Source organism: Rhineura floridana, chromosome 5 (assembly GCF_030035675.1).
Source record: "Rhineura floridana isolate rRhiFlo1 chromosome 5, rRhiFlo1.hap2, whole genome shotgun sequence".
In the NCBI taxonomy this organism is placed as follows: domain Eukaryota; kingdom Metazoa; phylum Chordata; class Lepidosauria; order Squamata; family Rhineuridae; genus Rhineura; species Rhineura floridana.
In genome coordinates this window covers 13540858-13562089 of record NC_084484.1, presented here as the reverse complement: position 1 = coordinate 13562089, position 21232 = coordinate 13540858, and the positions used below count along the sequence as shown (strand labels likewise).

The following is a 21232-nucleotide window of genomic DNA, read 5'->3' as shown; positions in this document are numbered from 1 at the left end:
GGTGGTTTAACATTGCCTTCCTCTAAGCCTACAGCACCTGGTATCAGGGCTGTGGAGTCGGAGTTGTGGAGTCGGAGTTGGAAGCAATTTTGTACCGACTCTGGCTTCAAAATAAAATTAATATTTTAATATTAATATTTTAATATAAACCAATATACATTTGCCATTTATGAAGGAGTCGGAGTCGGACAGTAGAAAAATAGAGGAGTCTGAGTCGGACAGTAGAAAAATAGAGGAGACGGAGCTGGAGTTGAAGGTTTGATGTACCGACTCCACAGCCCTGCCTGGTATTCTCAGGCAGTCTCCTATCCAATATTAACCAGGCCTGACCCTGCTTAGCTTCCAAGATCAGACGAGATTGGGCATTTTCAGGGTAGTATGGCCGTAGATTTTTTTTACTAGACCTAGTTTATTAGATTTCCAGTTGCTTATGCTTGATTTTTGGTGTTCTGGTCTTATATAGGTTTTTACATAATTTAATAGGCAGAACAGAAGATCTAATGGGACTTCATGTTCAGAGATCTCAGTGAGTACAGCAGTTACCATTTGCCACTACCATTTGCTTTACAACATTTCCACCATAAATGAAAGAAGTCAGCCTTATCTGTGTTGCAATGTCAAGACTTGCCATTTATTTTTTCTTCACTTTAGCAGACTTCCAAGGTGTCCAGTGCCACTGTTATACCATCTCTGCACAACTGTAATTACTTACAACTGAAAAGGTAGATCATTTGTGTAGTATGAGAGATTATAATTCGTATCTCTGACCCATTTTGTTTTAAACCTCACGTTCTGTGTGTTCTTTGCTTTAGACAATATTCTATAAATTTTTGAAAACTGTTTTGGTTTATTTTCTGTGAGCAGGATTTCAAAGTCTGGTAATTTTCTGAATATATTCTGGTTTCAGTTTTTACATATTAATGAATGTCCTAATCTGCACAAATTTAAAATATGGAAAATTACATTGTGTTTTTTGTGTTGCCGGCTCATATGTTATTACTTGTGCCCATTCTTTATATGATACAATTTTTTTCCTTCCAAACTGCATATGTTCCTAGATGACCTTCTAAACTGGATAGCTCATCTACTAACACTGATGCTACTGGTGAAATACCTGGTGCTAATTTCTTTTTGTACCACCCTCACATCTCCAAACGTATTTTTATGATGTGGCTTTGTTCTTTAAAATATTTTCACAATTTTTTTAAAATCTATAACGTTCCTAAATTTGATCTTAACTGCCACTTCCTCTAATGATCTAAAATATTTATTTTCCTCATTAAACCACTGCATCGTCACCACCAGTTTCATAATGTAAAAATATATGGGACTTGAAAACCACATTTTTCTATGGTCTGTATACCGTTTTTACTATTTTTGCTTTTTCCTGATTCCATATAAAATTGTTTATTGTATTTTGTAGATCTTGCAATATCCTTTTTTTGGCTCTGTGTAGGTAGATTTTGAAATTTAAAAAAATAGTTTGGGCAGTTTACTGAGATTTCTGTGTAAACCAGCACCTTTTCAATGCTTTTGTTCCCAGTCAGTCATAAAAACAAAAAAAAATGTGTAATAAGGTCTTACTAAACATAGGATCGGGTAATGAGAATGAAACAAACTTAGTTCCCTACATTTCCACAACTGTAGGATAGTCATATAAATAGTATTCACTAGTAGGCAAAAAACCTTGCAGTTTAAGAATGTACCTATAGCCCACAAATATTGCTATCAAACTTTAAAAAGCAGGGAAATTGGGCAGCTATAGTGAATACACCAGGGGAGCAGGAGACCTGACCTCCTCTCTGAGATATTGTACTGCCCTACAAATTGGTCAAAATGTAAACACCATTTGGGTTGGTCTTTCACAGTCCAATCCACTTGCTGTGTAGCTTGGAAGAATTTGGTAACATGTTCCTCTGAGCATATGGTGAGTGGTGGCAATACCCGCAATCTCCACAGATGGAGAATTACATTTTTGTATATTTGCTGGTGTTCTTCTTACTTTGCTTTTTTCCTGTGTTACTGTTTCTACAGAGGATCTAATCTATAAAATTTTATTTCCCTCATTATTCATCCTAGAAATATGTGTGAAATTTATTTTTATTAATTTCAAAGCCTTTTTATTGGTCAATGTCATATGATGGTGAAGACAGCCTTTTGTGTTTCAAACTGGAGGTTATGTTCTATTTCTATTTTGGGTGCATTAACAGTTGAATCTGAAACGGCAGTTTGATGTAAAATCAGACTGATTGCAATATGTTGCTACTTCAGCAATGATTCCAGCTGTTGGAAAAAAGAGGATGCATGTTTTCAGCCTGCTATGTTTAAACCACTTCATTTAAGGCAAGGTGGGCACAGTCAATTAAAAACATAGAGCACATCTAGAATTTTGCTAGAATATATTTCACCTCCCACTGTGTTATCTTGTGCAAACTGAGACACTCCTCATGTCCACTGGAGACTATTTTGCAGCATAGTCAGTGCCATTATTCCACAATTTGTGGAGTTTTTTTAGTGTAACTTTTGCAAAGTGTTGCTGTCCTTCACATATTCACAGAAACAGAAACAAAAGGAAATGATTTCCTATAGGAAACTTCACTAAAATTGCAAAGTAAATCAGACATATTTAAAGTGACCATCTGAACTATATCAACTGTCTTAATAATGTTGCTTCCTCCCTGCTAAAACAATATCAGCACAGCACGTGTCTTCTTTCTATTATTTGGGCTGATTGCAGCACAATACTATAAAGACCAATGCTAGCAATAAACCTCCAAATATTACTGGAGTAGAAAATGGAAATGGACTGCCTTCAAGTCGATTCCAACTTATGGTGACCCTATGAATAGGGTTTTCATGGTAAGCGGTATTAAGAGGTGGTTTACCATTGCCCTCCTCTGAGGCTGAGAGGCATACACACACACATTTTATTATGGTTATTATGACAACATGCATGATTCTATATCAGCGTAAATAAGATAAAATTATAACAAGCATAAGTAACAACATGATCAATTAATCAATAAACAAAGATTCTAATAAAGGCTTAATAGAAGGATATACTTGATCATGCCTACCTATATTAATCTCAAATTATAAAAGTGCAATTTCAGTACTTGCACTAACATTTCTAAAAATTAAAATTCATTATCTATGTCTACCATGATATCTCTTCATCAGTATTAATACATTATAAACCACTAACCTTTATTTGGTTCAAAACCCTATAGTGAAAGTCAATATATTTCTTCTATTTTACAAAAAAAAGTCTGTTTCCTTCTTGTATCTTAGAAAATTTGACAGTTCAGCCATAATAGCAAAATCCCAAATTTTATCAATCTGTTCTCTGATTTTAGGTATATTTTGTAATCCCCAGTATTTTACGTAAAGCATTCTGGCTGCGATAAGCATATAAGAAACCAATTTTGTATCTTCTGGCCTGACCAATTGTTTCATGCAATTTAATAAAAAGGATAGAGGGTGAAGTGGGCCTTCATATCCTAAAATCATTCTAACCTGATTTTTATTAGCTTCCAATATTTGTTTGACATCTTACCTTTCCAACACATATGTAAAAAGTTGCCTTTCTCTTCTTTACATTTCCAGCTAGAAATGAGTAATTTTTATTAATTTTGTTTATTTTGCTGGAGTGATGGAGCTCATTTTAAAGCAGTTTTCTCTTATGCCCATATTCAAATAGAATTTAAGGGATTTCCCTGTGTTTTCCCAGACGTTCACAGGAATATTTTCCCACATATTCTGTTCCTATCACATTTAAATAAAAGTTGGTAAGTATCTGTTAATCTGTTTCTTTGTTTTATGAGTAGTTTTTTCAAATTCTGTAAGCTCTCTTAGCTATAATTGTTTTCTAAAATGTACCTGTTCTGATTATCTTACTTGGAAGTTCTCAAACCAACTGGGATTTCTACCTTGCTAGTTTCTTTTAACTTCTGAATATATCATTGAATCCAGTTCTACAAGGTCGCTAAACCTAAATAGATTACTGTTTTCCAGACTTGAAAATTGATCCAAATACTTCCTTTTATATTACTTTTTTTCTGATTCCAAAGGGGATGGGCCTGAACTAATTCACACTAATCCCAACCCTTTAACAAATCTTGTATTACGAAATCTATCTTTGCACACTGTGATCTAAGCCTTTTATTGCTCCAAATGAATTGGCTGGGGGTTGCCGAAGGGGGTTGACTGAGTGGATCCAGGGTTTGGTCAATGCATCATTGCAGGAGAGAGTGGTTCCAGCCGCCCTGAAAGAGGAGGTGATCCAACCACTTCTGAAAAAGCCCACCCTGGACCCATTGGTCTGTGACAATTACTGACCAGTCACAAGTACCCTTTCTTAGGAAAGGCAAATGAGAGGTTTGTGGCGCAGCAATTGCAAGTACTCTTGGATGAAACAGATTATCTTGACCCATTCCAATCTGGGTTCAGGCCTGGACTGAATTAGCTTTGGTTGCCCTGATGGATGACCTTTATCGGGAGAAGGACAGGGGAGTTAGACCCTGTTACTCCTACTGGATGTCTCAGCGGCTTTTGATACGATTGCGCATGGTATCCTTCTCAGCTGACTTGGTGAGATGGGCATTGGAGGCACTGTTTTACAGTGGCTCCGATCCTATCTCTAAGGTCGTTTTCAGAGAATAGCATTGGGTGATTGTCTTCCAGTCCCCTGGCAGTTGTGCTGTGGGGTGCCGCAGGGTACCTTATTGTCCCCAATGCTGTATAACATCTATATGAAGCCCTTGGGAGCAGTCATCAGGAGATTTGGTGTGATGTGTCAGCAGTACGCTGATGATACCCAGCTCTATTTCTCTGTAACATCTGAATCAGGCAAGGCCGTGCAAGTCCTGGACCCGTGCCTGGACTATGTGGTGGGCTGGATGAGAGCCAGTAAACTGAGTCTGAATCCTAGCAAGATGGAGGTACTGTGGGTTGGTGGTTCTCGAGTTCAGATAAGACCATAAGAACATAAGAACATAAGAAGAGCCTGCTGGATCAGGCCAGTGGCCCATCTAGTCCAGCATCCTGTTCTCACAGTGGCCTACCAGGTGCCTGGGGGAAGCCCGCAAGCAGGACCCGAGTGCAAGAACACTCTCCCCTCCTGAGGCTTCCGGCAACTGGTTTTCAGAAGCATGCTGCCTCTGACTAGGGTGGCAGAGCACAGCCATCATGGCTAGTAGCCATTGATAGCCCTGTCCTCCATGAATTTGTCTAATCTTCTTTTAAAGCCATCCAAGCTGGTGGCCATTACTGCATCTTGTGGGAGCAAATTCCATAGTTTAACTATGCGCTGAGTAAAGAAGTACTTCCTTTTGTCTGTCCTGAATCTTCCAACATTCAGCTTCTTTGAATGTCCACGAGTTCTAGTATTATGAGAGAGGGAGAAGAACTTTTCTCTATCCACTTTCTCAATGCCATGCATAATTTTATACACTTCTATCATGTCTCATGTCAAGTATCATGTATCATGATATCATGTATCATGTCATGTATCATGTCAAGATAATTAGTCATTTGCCTGCTTTGGATGGGTCGTACTCCCTCTGAAAGAGCAGGTCCGTATTCTGGGGGTGCTCCTGGATCCATCTTTGTCGCTAGAGGCCTAGGTGTGCTCAGTGGCTAGGAATGCCTTTTACCAGCTTTGGCTGGTAATATAGCTGCAGCCGTTTCTGGACAGGGATAGCCTGACCACTGTTGTCCACTCACTGGTAACCTCTAGGCTGGATTACTGTAATGTGCTATATGTGGGGCTGCCCTTGAGGTTGGTCCGGAAGCTGCAGCTGGTGCAAAATGCGGCAGTGAGACTGCTCACTGGGGTCAGGTATCACCAACATATCACCCCGCTGCTGAAAAAATTGCACTGGCTGCCCATTTGCTACCGGGCCAAGTTCAATATTCTAGTCTTGGTGTACAAAGTCCTGTACAGCTTGGCACCAGGATACCTGAAAGACCGTCTTATCCCTTTTATACCCAGTCGATCACTGTGCTCTTCAGGTGAGGACCTCCTGCAGATACCTTCTTATCAGGAGGTCTGTTCTGCACAACATAGGAGCAGGCCTTCAGTGTTGTAGCACCAACATTTTGGAATTCCCTCCCCTTAAATGTTAGACAGGAGCCATCACTGTTATTTTCTGCGCCTATTGAAGTCCTTCCTCTTTCAACAAGCCTTTTAAGTAGACGCCTTATCCAAGTCTGTGTCTGTGTTGTAATTGCTTTTTAATATGTTTTTAAACCTTTTTTTAAACAATGTTTTTAACCTTCTTTTAAGAAAAGATGTCTTGAAAGCTTTTAAATAAATGTTTTAAAGATGTTTTGTATTAATGTATTTTAAAGTCTGTTTTTATGATGTTTTAAAGTGTTTTTAGTGCTTTTGTTTGCCACCCTGCTGGGAGGAAGTGCGGGATATTAAATTAAATAATAAATAAAATAAACAAATAATACATGTAATGGAATCTCCATATTTAGTTCAAACTTTGAAATATCAAAATATGGTTTTATAATCTGATCAGCTAACCAATTTATGCAATTCATAATATATGATAATTTTAAATCTAGAACTGAGAGTCCACCTCTTTCTTTCTCATCATGCAGGATTTTGCCTTTCATACTTATTATTCCAGATAAACTTTAATATAGTTTATTGCCAGATATTCCACTGATGTGTTAATTTAATTGGTAGGTATAGACAATTATACCAATTTTTAAAATTGCATTTTAACCACAGCTGTTCCCTCTGAACAAGATAAGTTTCTGCCATAAGTAATTGGCATTCTTTAAATACTCTTTAAATACCACTTCATAGTCATTTTTATATAAATCTTGTAGTTTCTCGTTCAATGTTATCTCTAGATAGCATACTGATTTATTTATCCTTAGATCAAATAGTAATGGACTGCCTTCAAGTCAATTCCGACTTATGGCGACCCTATGAATAGGGTTTTCATGGTAAGCGGTATTCAGAGGGGGTTTACCATTGCCCTCCTCTGTATCCCTAGATAGCATACTGGCTTATTTGTCCACTGATAGTGAACAACTTACCTTATTTACTTTATTTCAACTTTTGCTATATTTATTCCAACTATTTCTGTTTTAGCTTTATTTAACTTATATCCTACTAAACTTCCATATTCTTCAACTTGCTTGTCTAGCATCAAATGTTATTTAGTCCTCCACTTTATTGATGTGAATTCCTTTAATATTTTCAGCACTCCTAATTCTGACAGCTAGTGGCTCAATTGCTAAAACAAATAACAGAGAAGCTAACCTTGTCTAGTGCCTTTTGACAAACTGTTTTTGATTATAAACAATTGACTAGAATTTTAGCTTTTGGAGTAGTATAGATGGCTTGAACAAAGGTTTTACATTTATCTCCAAAACTAAAAGAATTCATTCTTTCAAATGAAAAAGGCAATTCCACATTATCAAAAGCCTTCTCTGCATATGATGATGATGATGATTTCTCTCCCAGCCTTCTGTTCCATGCTGGGTAACCCTTCTTCAGCTAGTCAAATCTTCCCACCCTTGGGATTCCCATGCAAATTAACCCTTTGCTGCTATTAAGCTTTTGCCTTAACTTAAGAACAGCATGGGAGGCAATTTTCCCCAGGAGAGGGGGAGGGAAGGTTCAAAACTTTTCTCTCCCTGCAACCCTCCTTGTGCTGCTCAGGGAGGTGGACTTTGGGAAAAAGTTAATCTTTGTCTGGAACCCTTCCTCCTGCTACTCTGCTGATCAGTGGGAAGGCATATTCTGGGCCATATAAGATTAGGCAGTGGACCAGAAGCAGAGTGCACATTTATTATTTATTTATTATTTATTTATTATTTATTTATTTAGTATGCCACTTTTCATCACCAGGTGACTTCAAAGCGGCTTCCATAGCAAATTTATGTTGCTTTGTAACTATGCATACTGTGCATACTGTTCATCATGGTCAGAGAATGTACAAAATTCAGCCAAGATATACACATATTCCAAATCTGGTTGGGGATTTTGCATTATGGCTGTACATGTTCAAAGAATGTACAAACGTCAGGTGATATATGCACATTTTCCAAGGCTTATTGGAGATTATGTATATTTACTGGGAAATATGCACAATTCTCTTCATGGAAGGTTAATGTGCACGTTTCCTATAAGGCCTAGTGAACGTGCACAATGGCTGGTTTCTGCACATTAACTGTTCAACTTACATTCCCCATAACATATACATATTAAATGGTACTGAATGGCTGGAAGGAAGGGACACTGCCACTTTAATTATTCTATAATTATTTGAACATTCTTTCTGTGATTATTTAAATACATGTGGTTTTAAAGGAAGTGAGAAACGATATGGAATTTTCATTCTCACCATTTATTTATTTTTTTGCATGAGAAAAGTTAATGACTTTGTCTTTCTATGTAAAAAAAACATACTTGGTGTCTTCCGCAACTGTAGGATCCTGTGCAAAAAGAAAAATTCTGCAATGGGAGGGAAAGGATCAGCCCTATTTACAAATGTGCTTCCATAAAAGAGTCCTGATTTTCCTCCACATTCATACTTAAAACATTTCAGACAAGCATCATAGTTACACTTTCAAGATTTTTAAAAATAATTTTAATGTATGTCCACATTACTCAGATAATTTTAGCTTTAACGATTATTATAAATATAATGGGTATGCATACTTGTATAAGCATTTCCAATGCCTAAATGCCTTACAAACCAGCATTGGACACCTTCTGCAATCATCAGATTTAACACTTGTTCAAAATATCACATCTTTTAAGTACTCAATTAATTCTCCTTTCCCTCAGTTGGTATGATGGGTGGATGTATAGCCACTGTAAGTTCCTGTGCCCAGATATAGCAGCATTTTAAATCTATTGCAGGTCTCCATAGAGACCTTATCTCTGACCCAGTGAAGTTGAACCCCAGTGAACATGGTCTTGATGCTGTGGATTTGATACCTATCCAAAATGTGTCTTAAGAATCCATCCTGTGAAATTGCTCTTAGAAATAAAATTCTTACATCTATAAGCAGTCACATGAATATAGTTGCTTGCGGGGGAGGGACCTTGTGACGCCCTTCCCTGGCTCTCCCTGTCAGGTTCCTACCTGCTCGTGGTTACTGCCTGTCTCTAGGCACCACCAGGGACTCCACCAGTCCGGACTGTCCTTTCTTATGGTTTCCCTCTCCGCTCTAGTATAGATCTCAACAGATCCCCCTGCTAGGCAGCACCACCAGTCACGTCCTATAACCAGTATTCCTAGAGACTCTGCCTGAGTCTCCCTCAATTAGGTTACCTCTGTGACTGCGTGCTTAAGCTGTCCCCAATCCCTTTGATTTACTCAGACTGCTTATAATTCCGGTTTGCTCTGAATACTTGTGGTGTTATATTCTTCCCTTCACCCGCTGCCACCATTTGTCACTCTTCAGCCTTGGTTATTTACCTCACCCTCCCTTCTGGTCTGTGAAACCCCAGCCAAGGATCAGGCCTTTGGTAAACCAAATAAGTATTTTATTATATAACAGAGATAACAAGATTTCTTTAAAAGGCACTTAAGCATATGGTTACATCTATTCCTGAGGTACTGGTCTTAGTATTAATCTGAACTCCACCCTCTCCTCTCAAAACCCACCAAAACAACCCTCTGAAGTCCACCAACATCCACCAACGTCCACACACGTCCACACCACATCCACCTATCAACATCCACTTCTTTCTCTTCTCCCCCCCAGATTCCCCTCTCACTCTTCCTTTTATACATTCAGCCATTTTAAACACTCAGCCAATCATCTCGCATTCTACTGCCCATTCACTCCCCCTCTTTCACTCCACTTACCATGTATCTTCTAAAACAACAACACTTACCATATATACATTAATATAGGAGCATCACATTTCCCCCCCCTTAAACAACAGCAGAGTATTATTCCTGTTCCAGGATTTATACGTCGCATTAACAAATAAAAGTCTCTATGGGGAAAATGTCTTTCTTTGTTCCTCTGTCTGGTCATGTCACTGCAGTCCCAGCCACTTGCCAGGAAAGTCCATCGGCCAGTACATTGTCCTTGCCTTTGATGAACTGGAAGTCCACTTGATAGTCCTGTAGGGCCCAGGACCACCTCTGCAGCATAGTGTTATGGTTTTTCATAGTCTGCAACCATAACAAGGGCCGATGATCCGTAGTTACCGTGAATCTTCGTCCCCACACGTATGGGCGCAACTTGTTCAGTCCCCACACGACCGCTAGGCACTCCTTTTGGACCGACGAATAGTTTTTCTCCCTCGGCGTCAGCTTGCGACTCAGGTATGCCACTGGATGTCTGGTGCCTTCTCTCTCCTGTAGCAAGACGACTCCCAGCGCGAGGTCCGACGCATCTGTAGCCACGATGAATGGTTTCTCATAGTCTATTAATATTAATATGGGTCCTTGGCACAAGGCTTGCTTCAGTAGATCAAAAGCCTTCTGACATTCATCCATCCATACCACACGCTCAGAACACTTCTTCTTTGTTAATTCATGCAAGGGGGTTGCTATTTCCCCAAAATTTCTCACAAACTTCCTATAAAATCCAGCCACACCCAGAAATGCCCTTACTTGTTTTTTGGTTAAGGGGATCGGCCACGCTTGTATTGCCTCCACCTTGCTCCATAAGGGGGTGATTTTCCCACTCCCCACCTTATGTCCTAAATAGGTTACTTCCTTTAGTCCAAACTGGCATTTCTTAGCTTTTATTGTGAGGCCTGCTTTTCTTAAGGCCTCCAATACTGTTGTCAGGTGTTGGACATGCTCAGGCACCGATTTGCTAAAAATGGCCACGTCATCGATATAGGCCACTGCAAAATCTGACATGCCTCGCAACACAGTATTGATTAGCCTCTGAAATGAACTTGGTGAGTTCCTTAGTCCCATGGGTAAGGTCACAAACTCATATAACCCATCTGGTGTACTGAAGGCAGTTTTGGCTCTGGATTGCTCGTCTAGTTCCATTTGCCAAAATCCTTTACAGAGGTCTAACGTAGAGATAATGGTTGCTGCCCCCAATAACTCTAACATTGCGTCTACCCTGGGCATAGGATACGCATCTGGGACCGTGATTTTATTGATTAGCCGATAATCAATGCAAAACCTTGTCGTTCCATCTTTTTTCGGAACCAGGACAATACTTGAGGCCCAGGGACTGATGGATTCCCTGATCACTCCTAATTCCAGCATATCTTCCACCTCCTTTTTGATCTCACTCAAAACTTTCCCATTCACACGGTACGGCATAGATCTGATTGGGGCATGATCTCCAGTATTAATGGAATGTTTGGCTATACTGGTTCGGCCAGGTTTATTGCCAAAGAGATTCCCATAGTTTTTCAAAACTCTCAGAATCTCTTCTGACCATTCCACTTGATCTACCCCTCCTTTGTCTTTGCTTTCCTGTACCAAATCTGGCCTACTTCCCTCAGGGAATAAGGTAACTTGCAACACCTGTGCATCCCTGGTATGGTAAGGCTTTAACATATTTACATGAACCACTTTGCTTTTGTTTAATTGGTCTGTGGTGATTACATACTTCACTATGTCAAGCCTTTCTCTGATGGTATATGGTCCTTCCCAGTTAGCCTGTAATTTGTCATGTTTCCTGGGTATGAACGCCATAACCATATCTCCCACATCATACACACGTTCCCTGGCTGTTCTGTCATACCAGTAACTTTGCTTCTGCTGTGCTTGACTCAAATTCTTTTTCACCACCTCTATCATTTGTTTCACTGGTTCACATTCATCCTTTCTCTCAGCAAGCATCCACAGTCTATATAAAATCCCATTCTCACACACAACTTGATTCCTCAGTTTGTCGGTGAAAGGAATCTGTTGGGTCAGGGCTTGTTCCTTTATCTGCTTCAAACTTATATCTTTATGCAGCTCTTCCCTGAATTGATCTGCTTCTTCCCCAGAGACCACTTGATACAGTTTGTCTTCTTCAGCAGGCCTGCTAGTGGTTGGTATGGCGACCTGAGGCTCGCTAACAGTTTCCACCCTGTTTGCTTCAGCCCCCCTTAACATGGCTTCTTTTTCTCTGCCAAATTGCTGTCTGGTCACCACATATATTTTCCCTTGGGCTCCCATAACATCTCTTCCCAGTATTACTGGTTCTTGTTGCTGGGCATTAATGCCTACTTTATATTGGCCCTCTCGGCCTCTCCACGCCATTTTCACCATGGCCACAGGCAAGCTTTCTGGTTGACCCCTCACTCCTTGGATATTCACAGTTTCCTGAGGTAATATTTCCTCAGATTTTATTAAATCTGGCCTCAGTAACGTCTGAGCGGCACCAATATCAAGCAATGCCCAATAATTTGCCCCTTGTACACTCACTTCCTCTCTCAGACTTGAATCAAGGTCTGTTACTTCTGTCCAGTTTATCTGGCAAAACTGAACCTTTTTCGCTGTTTCCAAAGCCTTGGGCTCTGTTTTCACTGCCCTTGTCTGAGCAGGATTACTAATGTGGTTGGCAACCTCACATTGAAAACGTAGGTGCCCCGGTCTACCACATTTGTAGCATAATTTCTCCTCACTTTTAGGGTACACAGATCCACTCTGGGGTGTCCTGTGCCCTTCAGATTTTACTGGAGGACTCACTCTCTGTGTGGTACCACATCCCTTCTGCCAGCGTTATATGGTCTGGGTTTAAAATCTCTTGATGTTTTCCCCACCCAGCCAGTTCTGTTGGAGGCAAAGTGATCCGCCATCTCTGCGGCCTCCTGCACCGATGTAGGGGAACGGTCTTTGACCAGGAGCTTTATTTCTGGTGGTAACTGATGGTATAATTGATCCAGTATCATGAGGCTTTTCACCTCTTCCACTGACTGAGCTTTTGCACTACTCATCCACTTTCCAAATATATCCATCAATTTTGCTCCCAGTTCCACAAAAGACCTCCCTGCTTGGATCTGACAGTTTCTGAAAAGCTTTCTAAAATAGTCAGGTCCCAGTCTGAATCTTTTGTAGACTGCCTCTTTAAACTCAGCATAGGTGACGGGCTTGTCTGAGGGGAAATATTGGTATACCTCAGCCAATTCCCCTTTAATCAGGTTTGATAAATACTGCATGTATTTATCTTCAGGTAGCCCCCACAACTGAGCTGCCTTTTCAAAGGTTGTGAGATAAATTTGAGGATCTTGACCAGGCTCATAGACAGCAAAGTCCTTTGGAGTAATTTTTATTTTTGCTCCATCTCTGTCTTTCCTTGTCTCATCAGAATGAAGCTTCTCTCTTTCAAATTTTAACTTTTCTGCCTGTAATTCCGCATCCACTCTCATTCTCTCAAATTCCAACTCCCTCTGTTTTTCCTTCTCTGCACCTTCCATCCTCAATCTCTCAGCTTCTAACTCTCGCTGTTTATCTTTTTCCTCAGCCTCAAAGACCCGCTGCTTTTCTTTCTCATCAGCTTCCATCCTCAATCTCTCGGCTTCCAACTCCCTCTGCTTGTCTTTTTCCTCAGCCTCCCATCTTAACTTCTCTCTCAAGTACTCTAGATAAGCGGGATTGCTTAAATATCCTTCTGGGGTCTCTTCTCTGACAGGTTGTTTTTGCTGTGCAGTAGCAAATCCTATAAGTGCTACCCTCAATTCATCTACCCGTTTACCCTCGTGAGGTAAATTGAATGTTACGCACTTCTCCACCAGCTCCTCTCTTTTCATTTTTATGTATTCAGCCATGGTGTTTGAATTCACTCACTCTTTGCCACACACTCTTTGCCAGTCACTCTCACAAGTAATCTTGTTTTGTTATTTCTGTTTGCCACACAACTATTAGGGATTGTCTAGTATTCGTATCTCACTGCTACAGCCAACACCTGTGACGTAGTCTCCTTTGTCACCACGTGTCTTTGGGACTCTCTTTGGTTCGTATCTGGATTCTCTGTTGTTCGTATCCCACCGCTAACACCACCTGTGAGGTGTCCTTCCCTGGCTCTCCCTGTCAGGTTCCTACCTGCTCGTGGTTACTGCCTGTCTCTAGGCACCACCAGGGACTCCACCAGTCCGGACTGTCCTTTCTTATGGTTTCCCTCTCCGCTCTAGCATAGATCTCAACAGATCCCCCTGCTAGGCAGCACCACCAGTCACGTCCTATAACCAGTATTCCTAGAGACTCTGCCTGAGTCTCCCTCAATTAGGTTACCTCTGTGACTGCGTGCTTAAGCTGTCCCCAATCCCTTTGATTTACTCAGACTGCTTATAATTCTGGTTTGCTCTGAATACTTGTGGTGTTATATTCTTCCCTTCACCCGCTGCCACCATTTGTCACTCTTCAGCCTTGGTTATTTACCTCACCCTCCCTTCTGGTCTGTGAAACCCCAGCCAAGGATCAGGCCTTTGGTAAACCAAATAAGTATTTTATTATATAACAGAGATAACAAGATTTCTTTAAAAGGCACTTAAGCATATGGTTACATCTATTCCTGAGGTACTGGTCTTAGTATTAATCCGAACTCCACCCTCTCCTCTCAAAACCCACCAAAACAACCCTCTGAAGTCCACCAACGTCCACACACGTCCACACCACATCCACCTATCAACATCCACCTCTTTCACTTCTCCCCCCCAGATTCCCCTCTCACTCTTCCTTTTATACATTCAGCCATTTTAAACACTCAGCCAATCATCTCGCATTCTACTGCCCATTCACTCCCCCTCTTTCACTCCACTTACCATGTATCTTCTAAAACAACAACACTTACCATATATACATTAATATAGGAACATCACAGACCTCACCTTTCTTAACTTGAAGATTAATATTCAAGTGGAAAAAGCAGGTACAAATCACAAAAAGTATCTGTTTCTCTCTAGGTATGCTTGTTGGGAAGCTATTACATTTATCTGCTTCCTGATGCATATACTCGGAGAGAAACGCTCACAGTTCCTTGCGTCTTACATTTAACACTCTCTTCTTGACACGAGTAATTATATCCAAGTCAGAAAAAATAATGTGAATCAGCTCTGAGCCATGTAGTGAACCTGGCTTTCAAACACAATTTCTAGCAATCAAAAGTGAAGTGGCAGTAAAGGAAATAAAAAACTGAGAAAAGATCTTTGAATTTAGTGCATAGAGCTAGAGGTACTCTAAGATGCTATCAGCTTAACAAAGTGGAATATGTCAGACTTTGCTACTTGCCATTAAGAATTAGATTCTGAAATTGAACAAATACCGTTCAAAAGCAGAAGATGTATGCTTAATCCTTTACATGTGCACAGAGCTTTGGTACTGGAAATAATTTAATCTCTTTTTACTGTAGCTTATTTGTAGGAAGGGTGAGGTGTACAACATTTTTGGGCACATACACATTTGTTATGGTCTGGTGCATAAGGGAGAAGGCAGTCTCTCATGTAACCTAGTCCTGATCTGTATGGGGACATATATGTACCAAAACCTTGAACTTGGCCTGCCAGCAATTAGAATGGAGCAATGAAAAATGTAATATAGCCATAAGAATAATGATTCACTAATACGCAAAAAAAACACCTTGCAGTTTAAGAAAGCACCTATAGCCAACAGATATTTCTGTCAAACTTTTAAAAGAAGGGAAAGTGGGCAGCTATAGTGAATGCACCAGGGGAGCAGGAGACCTGAACTCCTCTCTGAGATATTGGACTGCCCTACAAATTTGTCAAAATGCAAACACAATTTGGGTTGCTCTTTCACAGTCCAATCCACTTGCTGTGTAGCTTGGAAGCATTTGGTAACATGTGTGTCTGAGCCTGAGCATATGGTGACTGGTGGCAACACCTGAAATCAGCCCAAGTAACAGAAACAAGACATGTGCTGTGCTTATCTTGTTTTAGCGGGGAGGAAGCAACAATATGAAGATAGTCACTTTAAATATGTTTGATTTACTTGCAGTTTTAGTCAACTTTCCTATAGTAAATCAAATTTGTAAAAATGCAAACACAATGTGGGTTGGTCTTTCACAGTCCAATCTACTTCCTGTATAGCTTGGAAAAATTTGGTAACGTGCCTAGTTGTTGCTTTTTTTTTAATACAGCTGCAAAATAAGGAAATGGTCAAGTCAACAAGAATAATTTTATTTGCCTATGAATTGCTAACTCTATATTTCCTTTTGATGAAGGATGTTATAATTCAGTCCTAAACACTTTAATTAGCTTGCTATTTAGCTTAGCATATGCTGGTTTTATCAAACAAACATGTGTTTAAGAATGCATAGCACTGAATTGGTAACATGCAAAATGGCCCAACAGTACTAATTGTGTTTACTCATAAGTAAGTCCCATTGATTTTTTTTCCATGAAAGAGTGTTTAGGCTTGCAGCAAAAAGCTTGTGTTTAATTTTTGTGCCATTATTAGAAAACTGGTTCCTTAACACTTTGTACCCAGCAGTTTATTATTAAATTTATATCATCCTAGAAATCTGTGTCAACTTTAATTTGCATTAATTTCAAAGCCTTTTTATTGGTCAATGTCATATGAAGGTAAAGACAGCCTTTTATGTTTCAAACTGGATTTTATATTCTATTACTATTTTGGGTGCATTAACAGTTGAATCTGAAACTGACACAATGGGGAGGGGAGTTGCAGTGCCAGAGAACAACCAATTCCTTTCTTTTAAGGAAATGGCATAGAACATGATAGCATAGATCAGTTTTACATATTTTGTACCTGTAAGAAGTAAAAATAGCATCATGTCAAAATGTTGCTGCTTGGGGGAACTTCTACAGATTGCATGTCAGAAAGAAAATAGTTTTCTTGTACAAGAGCAATACCAGTGCCCTGTATGAAGTTTTGAGTGATCTCTAATATGGCTATTCTTTTTCTGGCTAATATGACCATTCTACATTTCTTTCTTTTGGAATTACGTATTTTAATCTATCTGTATACATTCAAAAAGGCACAGTCATCTTGTCTAGTGCCGTTCCTTTGAGTCTTGTATATGTGTCTAATTTTGGTTATATGTTTGTGTAATTTTTTCATACTGTAAATGAAACTAAGTGAAAATTGTTTTTCACTTATTAGATTTTAAGTAACAATTGTCCCCCTGACGCAGAAAGAGATAGAAGGGGTTATTTTATGTTCTCCTAACAGCCAAAAGGTGATCATACTTCTAAAATTCTTTGAGATTGGCCAAGAAACTGTGTAAAAAACTCATCCATCATTGTGAGCCCCTGGTCAGAGAATGACAGTGCAGTAAATATCTTCAGCAGCAGCCTTTTAATGTACAAGCTGTTTTCGGTAGGGATTTTCAGCATTCACATAAAACACACTGTCATGAGTGACTGCCTGTGCTCCAAAGTCATTACTATTGGGATGATGGAACATCTTTCAGCGAATAACCAAAAAACTCTAAATATCATGTCAAGTTTGTTGAAACCATTTTCAAACCTTGTTCAAGGTTACATGAATATTGAATATGCCTTTTTAAAAAAGTTTGAGATCCATCAGAAGGCTCGCTTAGACAGGTAAATTGAAGAGTATCTTGATTTTTTGGTAATTGTGTTATGTGTTGTTTAAGGCCCCAAGTTCTAAACTGAATCTACAATTCATTCTGCCTCTTTATTATATTATGGGGACAACAAGAGATGGATTATATTATTCCCAGAAGAGTCTGGCTAGGCAGTTTTGAAGACAGAATATTAGAGTAGATGTGCCTTCGGTCTGAGCCAACATAGAGATCACTGGGGAGAGGAGAGGAAGGTGAAGTCCCTGCAGCATTGGATACAACCCTGTGTATCTGGACGCTATTATGCTCATTTTCATGAATTTACTAATGTAAAACTTCCTATGCTGATTTTAGTCACAAGTATACTCCTATGAGCTAAACTATTTGGGAAGGGGCAGAATGATGTTCACCATTGTCTTTATTTCCTCTAGGACTAATACTTCAGTCACAGGGTTCCTAGATGTTATTGTGTCAATGTCAGTGACGAGTGTTCAGCATCTGAGAAGCACACATGCTTTGGCATTATGAAATGTCAGGCCAGAATCCAAATGACATGCTACCATTTGTGTGTCCCCAAGTGCTTTGAACTTGTATTTCTTGATTATCATCTCTCATTCCATATAGCAAACTGTTTGTGAATCTGATGGTACTTGCAAAAGAAGTCTGTGATATAGTAGTTGGTTACTTTAAGAAAAAACATAGTTTAAAAATTCTGCTGGGCTTGCCTAGTGTGGTTCTTTGGATCTTTGCCATATATTTTATATATATGCCAGTAGATTTTTAAAAAATAATAATTTATTTTCAAGGCATTTTCCTTAGATCACAAGTTAAACTTTGGTGTTCCATTCTTTCAATTCAATAACCAAACACTCTCCTATTTTACTCTTCTCTTTGGCATGTAGATTTGCAGAGCTTTGACAGGTTTCAAGGGTTTGGGTGCTGGAGTCAATAGTAATTCAGATTCGTTTGTTTTCAAACTTACAGAAAACCAAAAAGCACCAACATTAAAGTTACATTTGCACCACAATATGAACACATCATCAACAAGGAATCGAGTGAGCAAGCACCTTAATCCTGAGATGGAAGCTAATTCATCTGTAGAAGAGAGAAAAGCTGCTGGGAAGAATGGTATCAGTAATGGAGGAAGTAGCAAAGGGAAGGAAATGGAGCTTGCTGGCTTTGTTTCTAAAGGAGAAGCAATTCCTGAAGTGGAGGCTCTGCTAGCAAGATTACGAGCACTGTAAATTCCTTCACCAGATGAGCAAAAACTATCCCCCTGAAGATGGTCAAGCAAAGTGTATATTACAGTTTTCAGCAGACTATACCACTTCAGAATGCAGGTGGAATGATTCTTCCTAACATCAATACATTCAAGTTGAAAATTAGCACAGTCCTAACTTTCAAGAAGACTCATTCCTGAGATGTTAGTTTTTCACATGCTGCAAGTGTCTGATGTGAAGGAGCTTTCAAACAATTGATCTCCACTTGCTTTCTGAAGTGGTGCACATGTATTTTTTAGATCGGCAGCATAAATAAGATTTCCATGGCTATTACATACTTTGCAAGATGCACATACGCACACATATATTCACTGTTATACTTTAAAGTATAGATAATACTTTGTGCCTGAATATAAAATTTTCTTTGTATATCTGTAATATGGCTTTGATACCTTGCTTTGAATTGGAAGACAATCCAAAGAAAATAAAGAGAAATTTTCTTGGTTCACAGATCTGTGGACTACCATGCTTTTTGCACTATCTGCTGTACTGTAAAACAATTTTAAGCTATTGTCTTGAATTTTAAAAATGCAAATCAAAGTATGTATGTTCTATGTACTCTATGTTGCTGACAGTCTGAGATCTTAGTAGGAAAAAGTGTGTAATACAATATTATACACTTTATGAATTGGTTTTATACTATACTGTGATTGCTTGTCAGATGTGTTAAAATGCATTCATTTATATTGTACAGATGGCACTGCTTATCTGCGCATATAGTAATCTTACATGCATGATAAAATGTATATCTAACCTATACCTATTGCTCAAACTTGAAATATAAACACAACTTTACCTAGTGTATTCAAAGCACAAACTTATAACTACCAAAGGAACTTACTTACTCTTTGACTATGAACAATCTTAAATTTTCTATTGTGCACCAAAAGACACCCAAGAAAATATTTGTCAGAAATGGCTTTCTTTCTTGTAACAGGAAGTACTGTTAGATTTGGTAGCGATATCTCACATAACTAATCATTATTGACATATTTACTAATTCATTTGTCCATTGCACATCACTGTGGTGTTGACTAATCACCGTGTACATTGCTCCCATATTTAATTGTGTTCGTATATTTGATCCATTTCTGGGATCCCTGTCAGATCATACTTGCACATTATTCAGTCACACCCATTAGTAATTTTCTTCAAAATGTCCTGTAGGGAGCCATTTTTAAAAATATGCATTACCTTATTTATTTCTGAACAAATTAAACATACTGAAACACATTTTATAAAATGTGAGATCAAACTTTTTTTTTAAATTCCTCATCAGAGTGGCTTAGGGATTTCTGAATTTAATATATTACTTGTTACACTTGTACTGTATTAATTTACTTTTATTTTTTAAAGTGAACTAAGGCATTTATTTGCAACATGAGAAATTCCTTTGAATATAGGGAACTCAGCTGACTTTTCTTTATTAGATATACATTGTTCCTGTGTCTTTTCCTAACATTAAGAACCAAAGTGGACATTATTAGAGACACATGATAGCTGCCAAAAGCATTACCTGGTAAACGTTTTTTAAAAAATGACATCACAGCAAAATTCTCAGTTTTTCCACATCTTGTCATCAGCAGATAATGAAATGGAACATTGGTAGGGAAACTGAGCCCAATGGTACCACATCACATATATTTTACTAATTAGCAGGGTCATGCCAAGAAGAGATAGAAACATTGCTGCTGTTGATGGCAGCCACATCCTTATATTGCTTTAGTTTATGTGCCTCAACTATAACAATGGTTTCTGATTTTTAAAGCCATGTATGGAATGGGTGTGTGTGTAATTTTTAAAACAAAGCTGCAGAATACTGTCTTCAAAGCCTGTCAGCACATACAAATCATTAGCAAATTAGGTATATTTTGTATGAGATGTAAATCGGAATGAGATGTTTCCCACAAAAGCTGAGGGAAGGTGTACCAATAAAATCCTCTTAAGTCAGATCTGTCTAGTTAATCTAAATGAACAGAATATTTTCAGACTGTAACTGGCTCTTCCATTTCATATTTTTAATTAAGGTCCCTTTACTTAAGCTATTGTTTACAGCAGAGCACAAACCTTTATGCTGTGGTAACACTCTTGGATTAACTCACAGCGTTGCTTGCTTCCTAGAGCTTTTTGTTTAAGATACTGAAATCCCTTTTGTTTCTCTTCATTCTTTCGATATTAGAGGTCTTCCTTCACATTTGAAATAAAACATGTTGTAGTTTCTGCTTTACATTTACTCGTTCTGAAGTCTGAATCTTCTACTAATAGAATAATGTTTTGTCCGCTACATTAGCCTACTGATTCTTCCAAAGGTTGACAGGCTGTCTGCCCTAATCTCTGTCTCTAGAACAAGGGTGGAGAACCAGATGTTCTAGGACTACAACTCCTATCATTCCTGACCACTGTCCATGCTGGCAGGGGCTGATGGGAATTGCAGTCCAACAGTTTTTGGAGGTTGCAGGGTTTAGAAATGAACTGAAAGTACTTTGCAGTTGATA

The 21232-nt window shown here is 39.0% G+C and overlaps 1 protein-coding gene and 1 pseudogene across 2 annotated transcripts in view; one reads left to right on the top strand and one right to left on the bottom strand.

The window, feature by feature from the left end:
- Positions 1 to 19187, top strand: part of DIAPH3 (diaphanous related formin 3) — a 208530-nt gene extending 189343 nt beyond the window's left edge. The window contains exons 28-29 of one of the 2 annotated variants that reach the window (XM_061629957.1): positions 652 to 722; positions 18442 to 18527. In XM_061629957.1, the coding sequence (XP_061485941.1) occupies positions 652 to 704 (53 nt within the window). In that variant the 3' untranslated portion in view covers positions 705 to 722; positions 18442 to 18527. Of the gene's footprint in view, positions 1 to 651; positions 723 to 18441 lie in introns of both variants that reach the window. The other variant, XM_061629956.1, reaches the window with a different exon arrangement.
- Positions 270 to 390, bottom strand: LOC133386328 (5S ribosomal RNA; annotated as a pseudogene).
- Positions 19188 to 21232: the final 2045 nt, after the last annotated feature.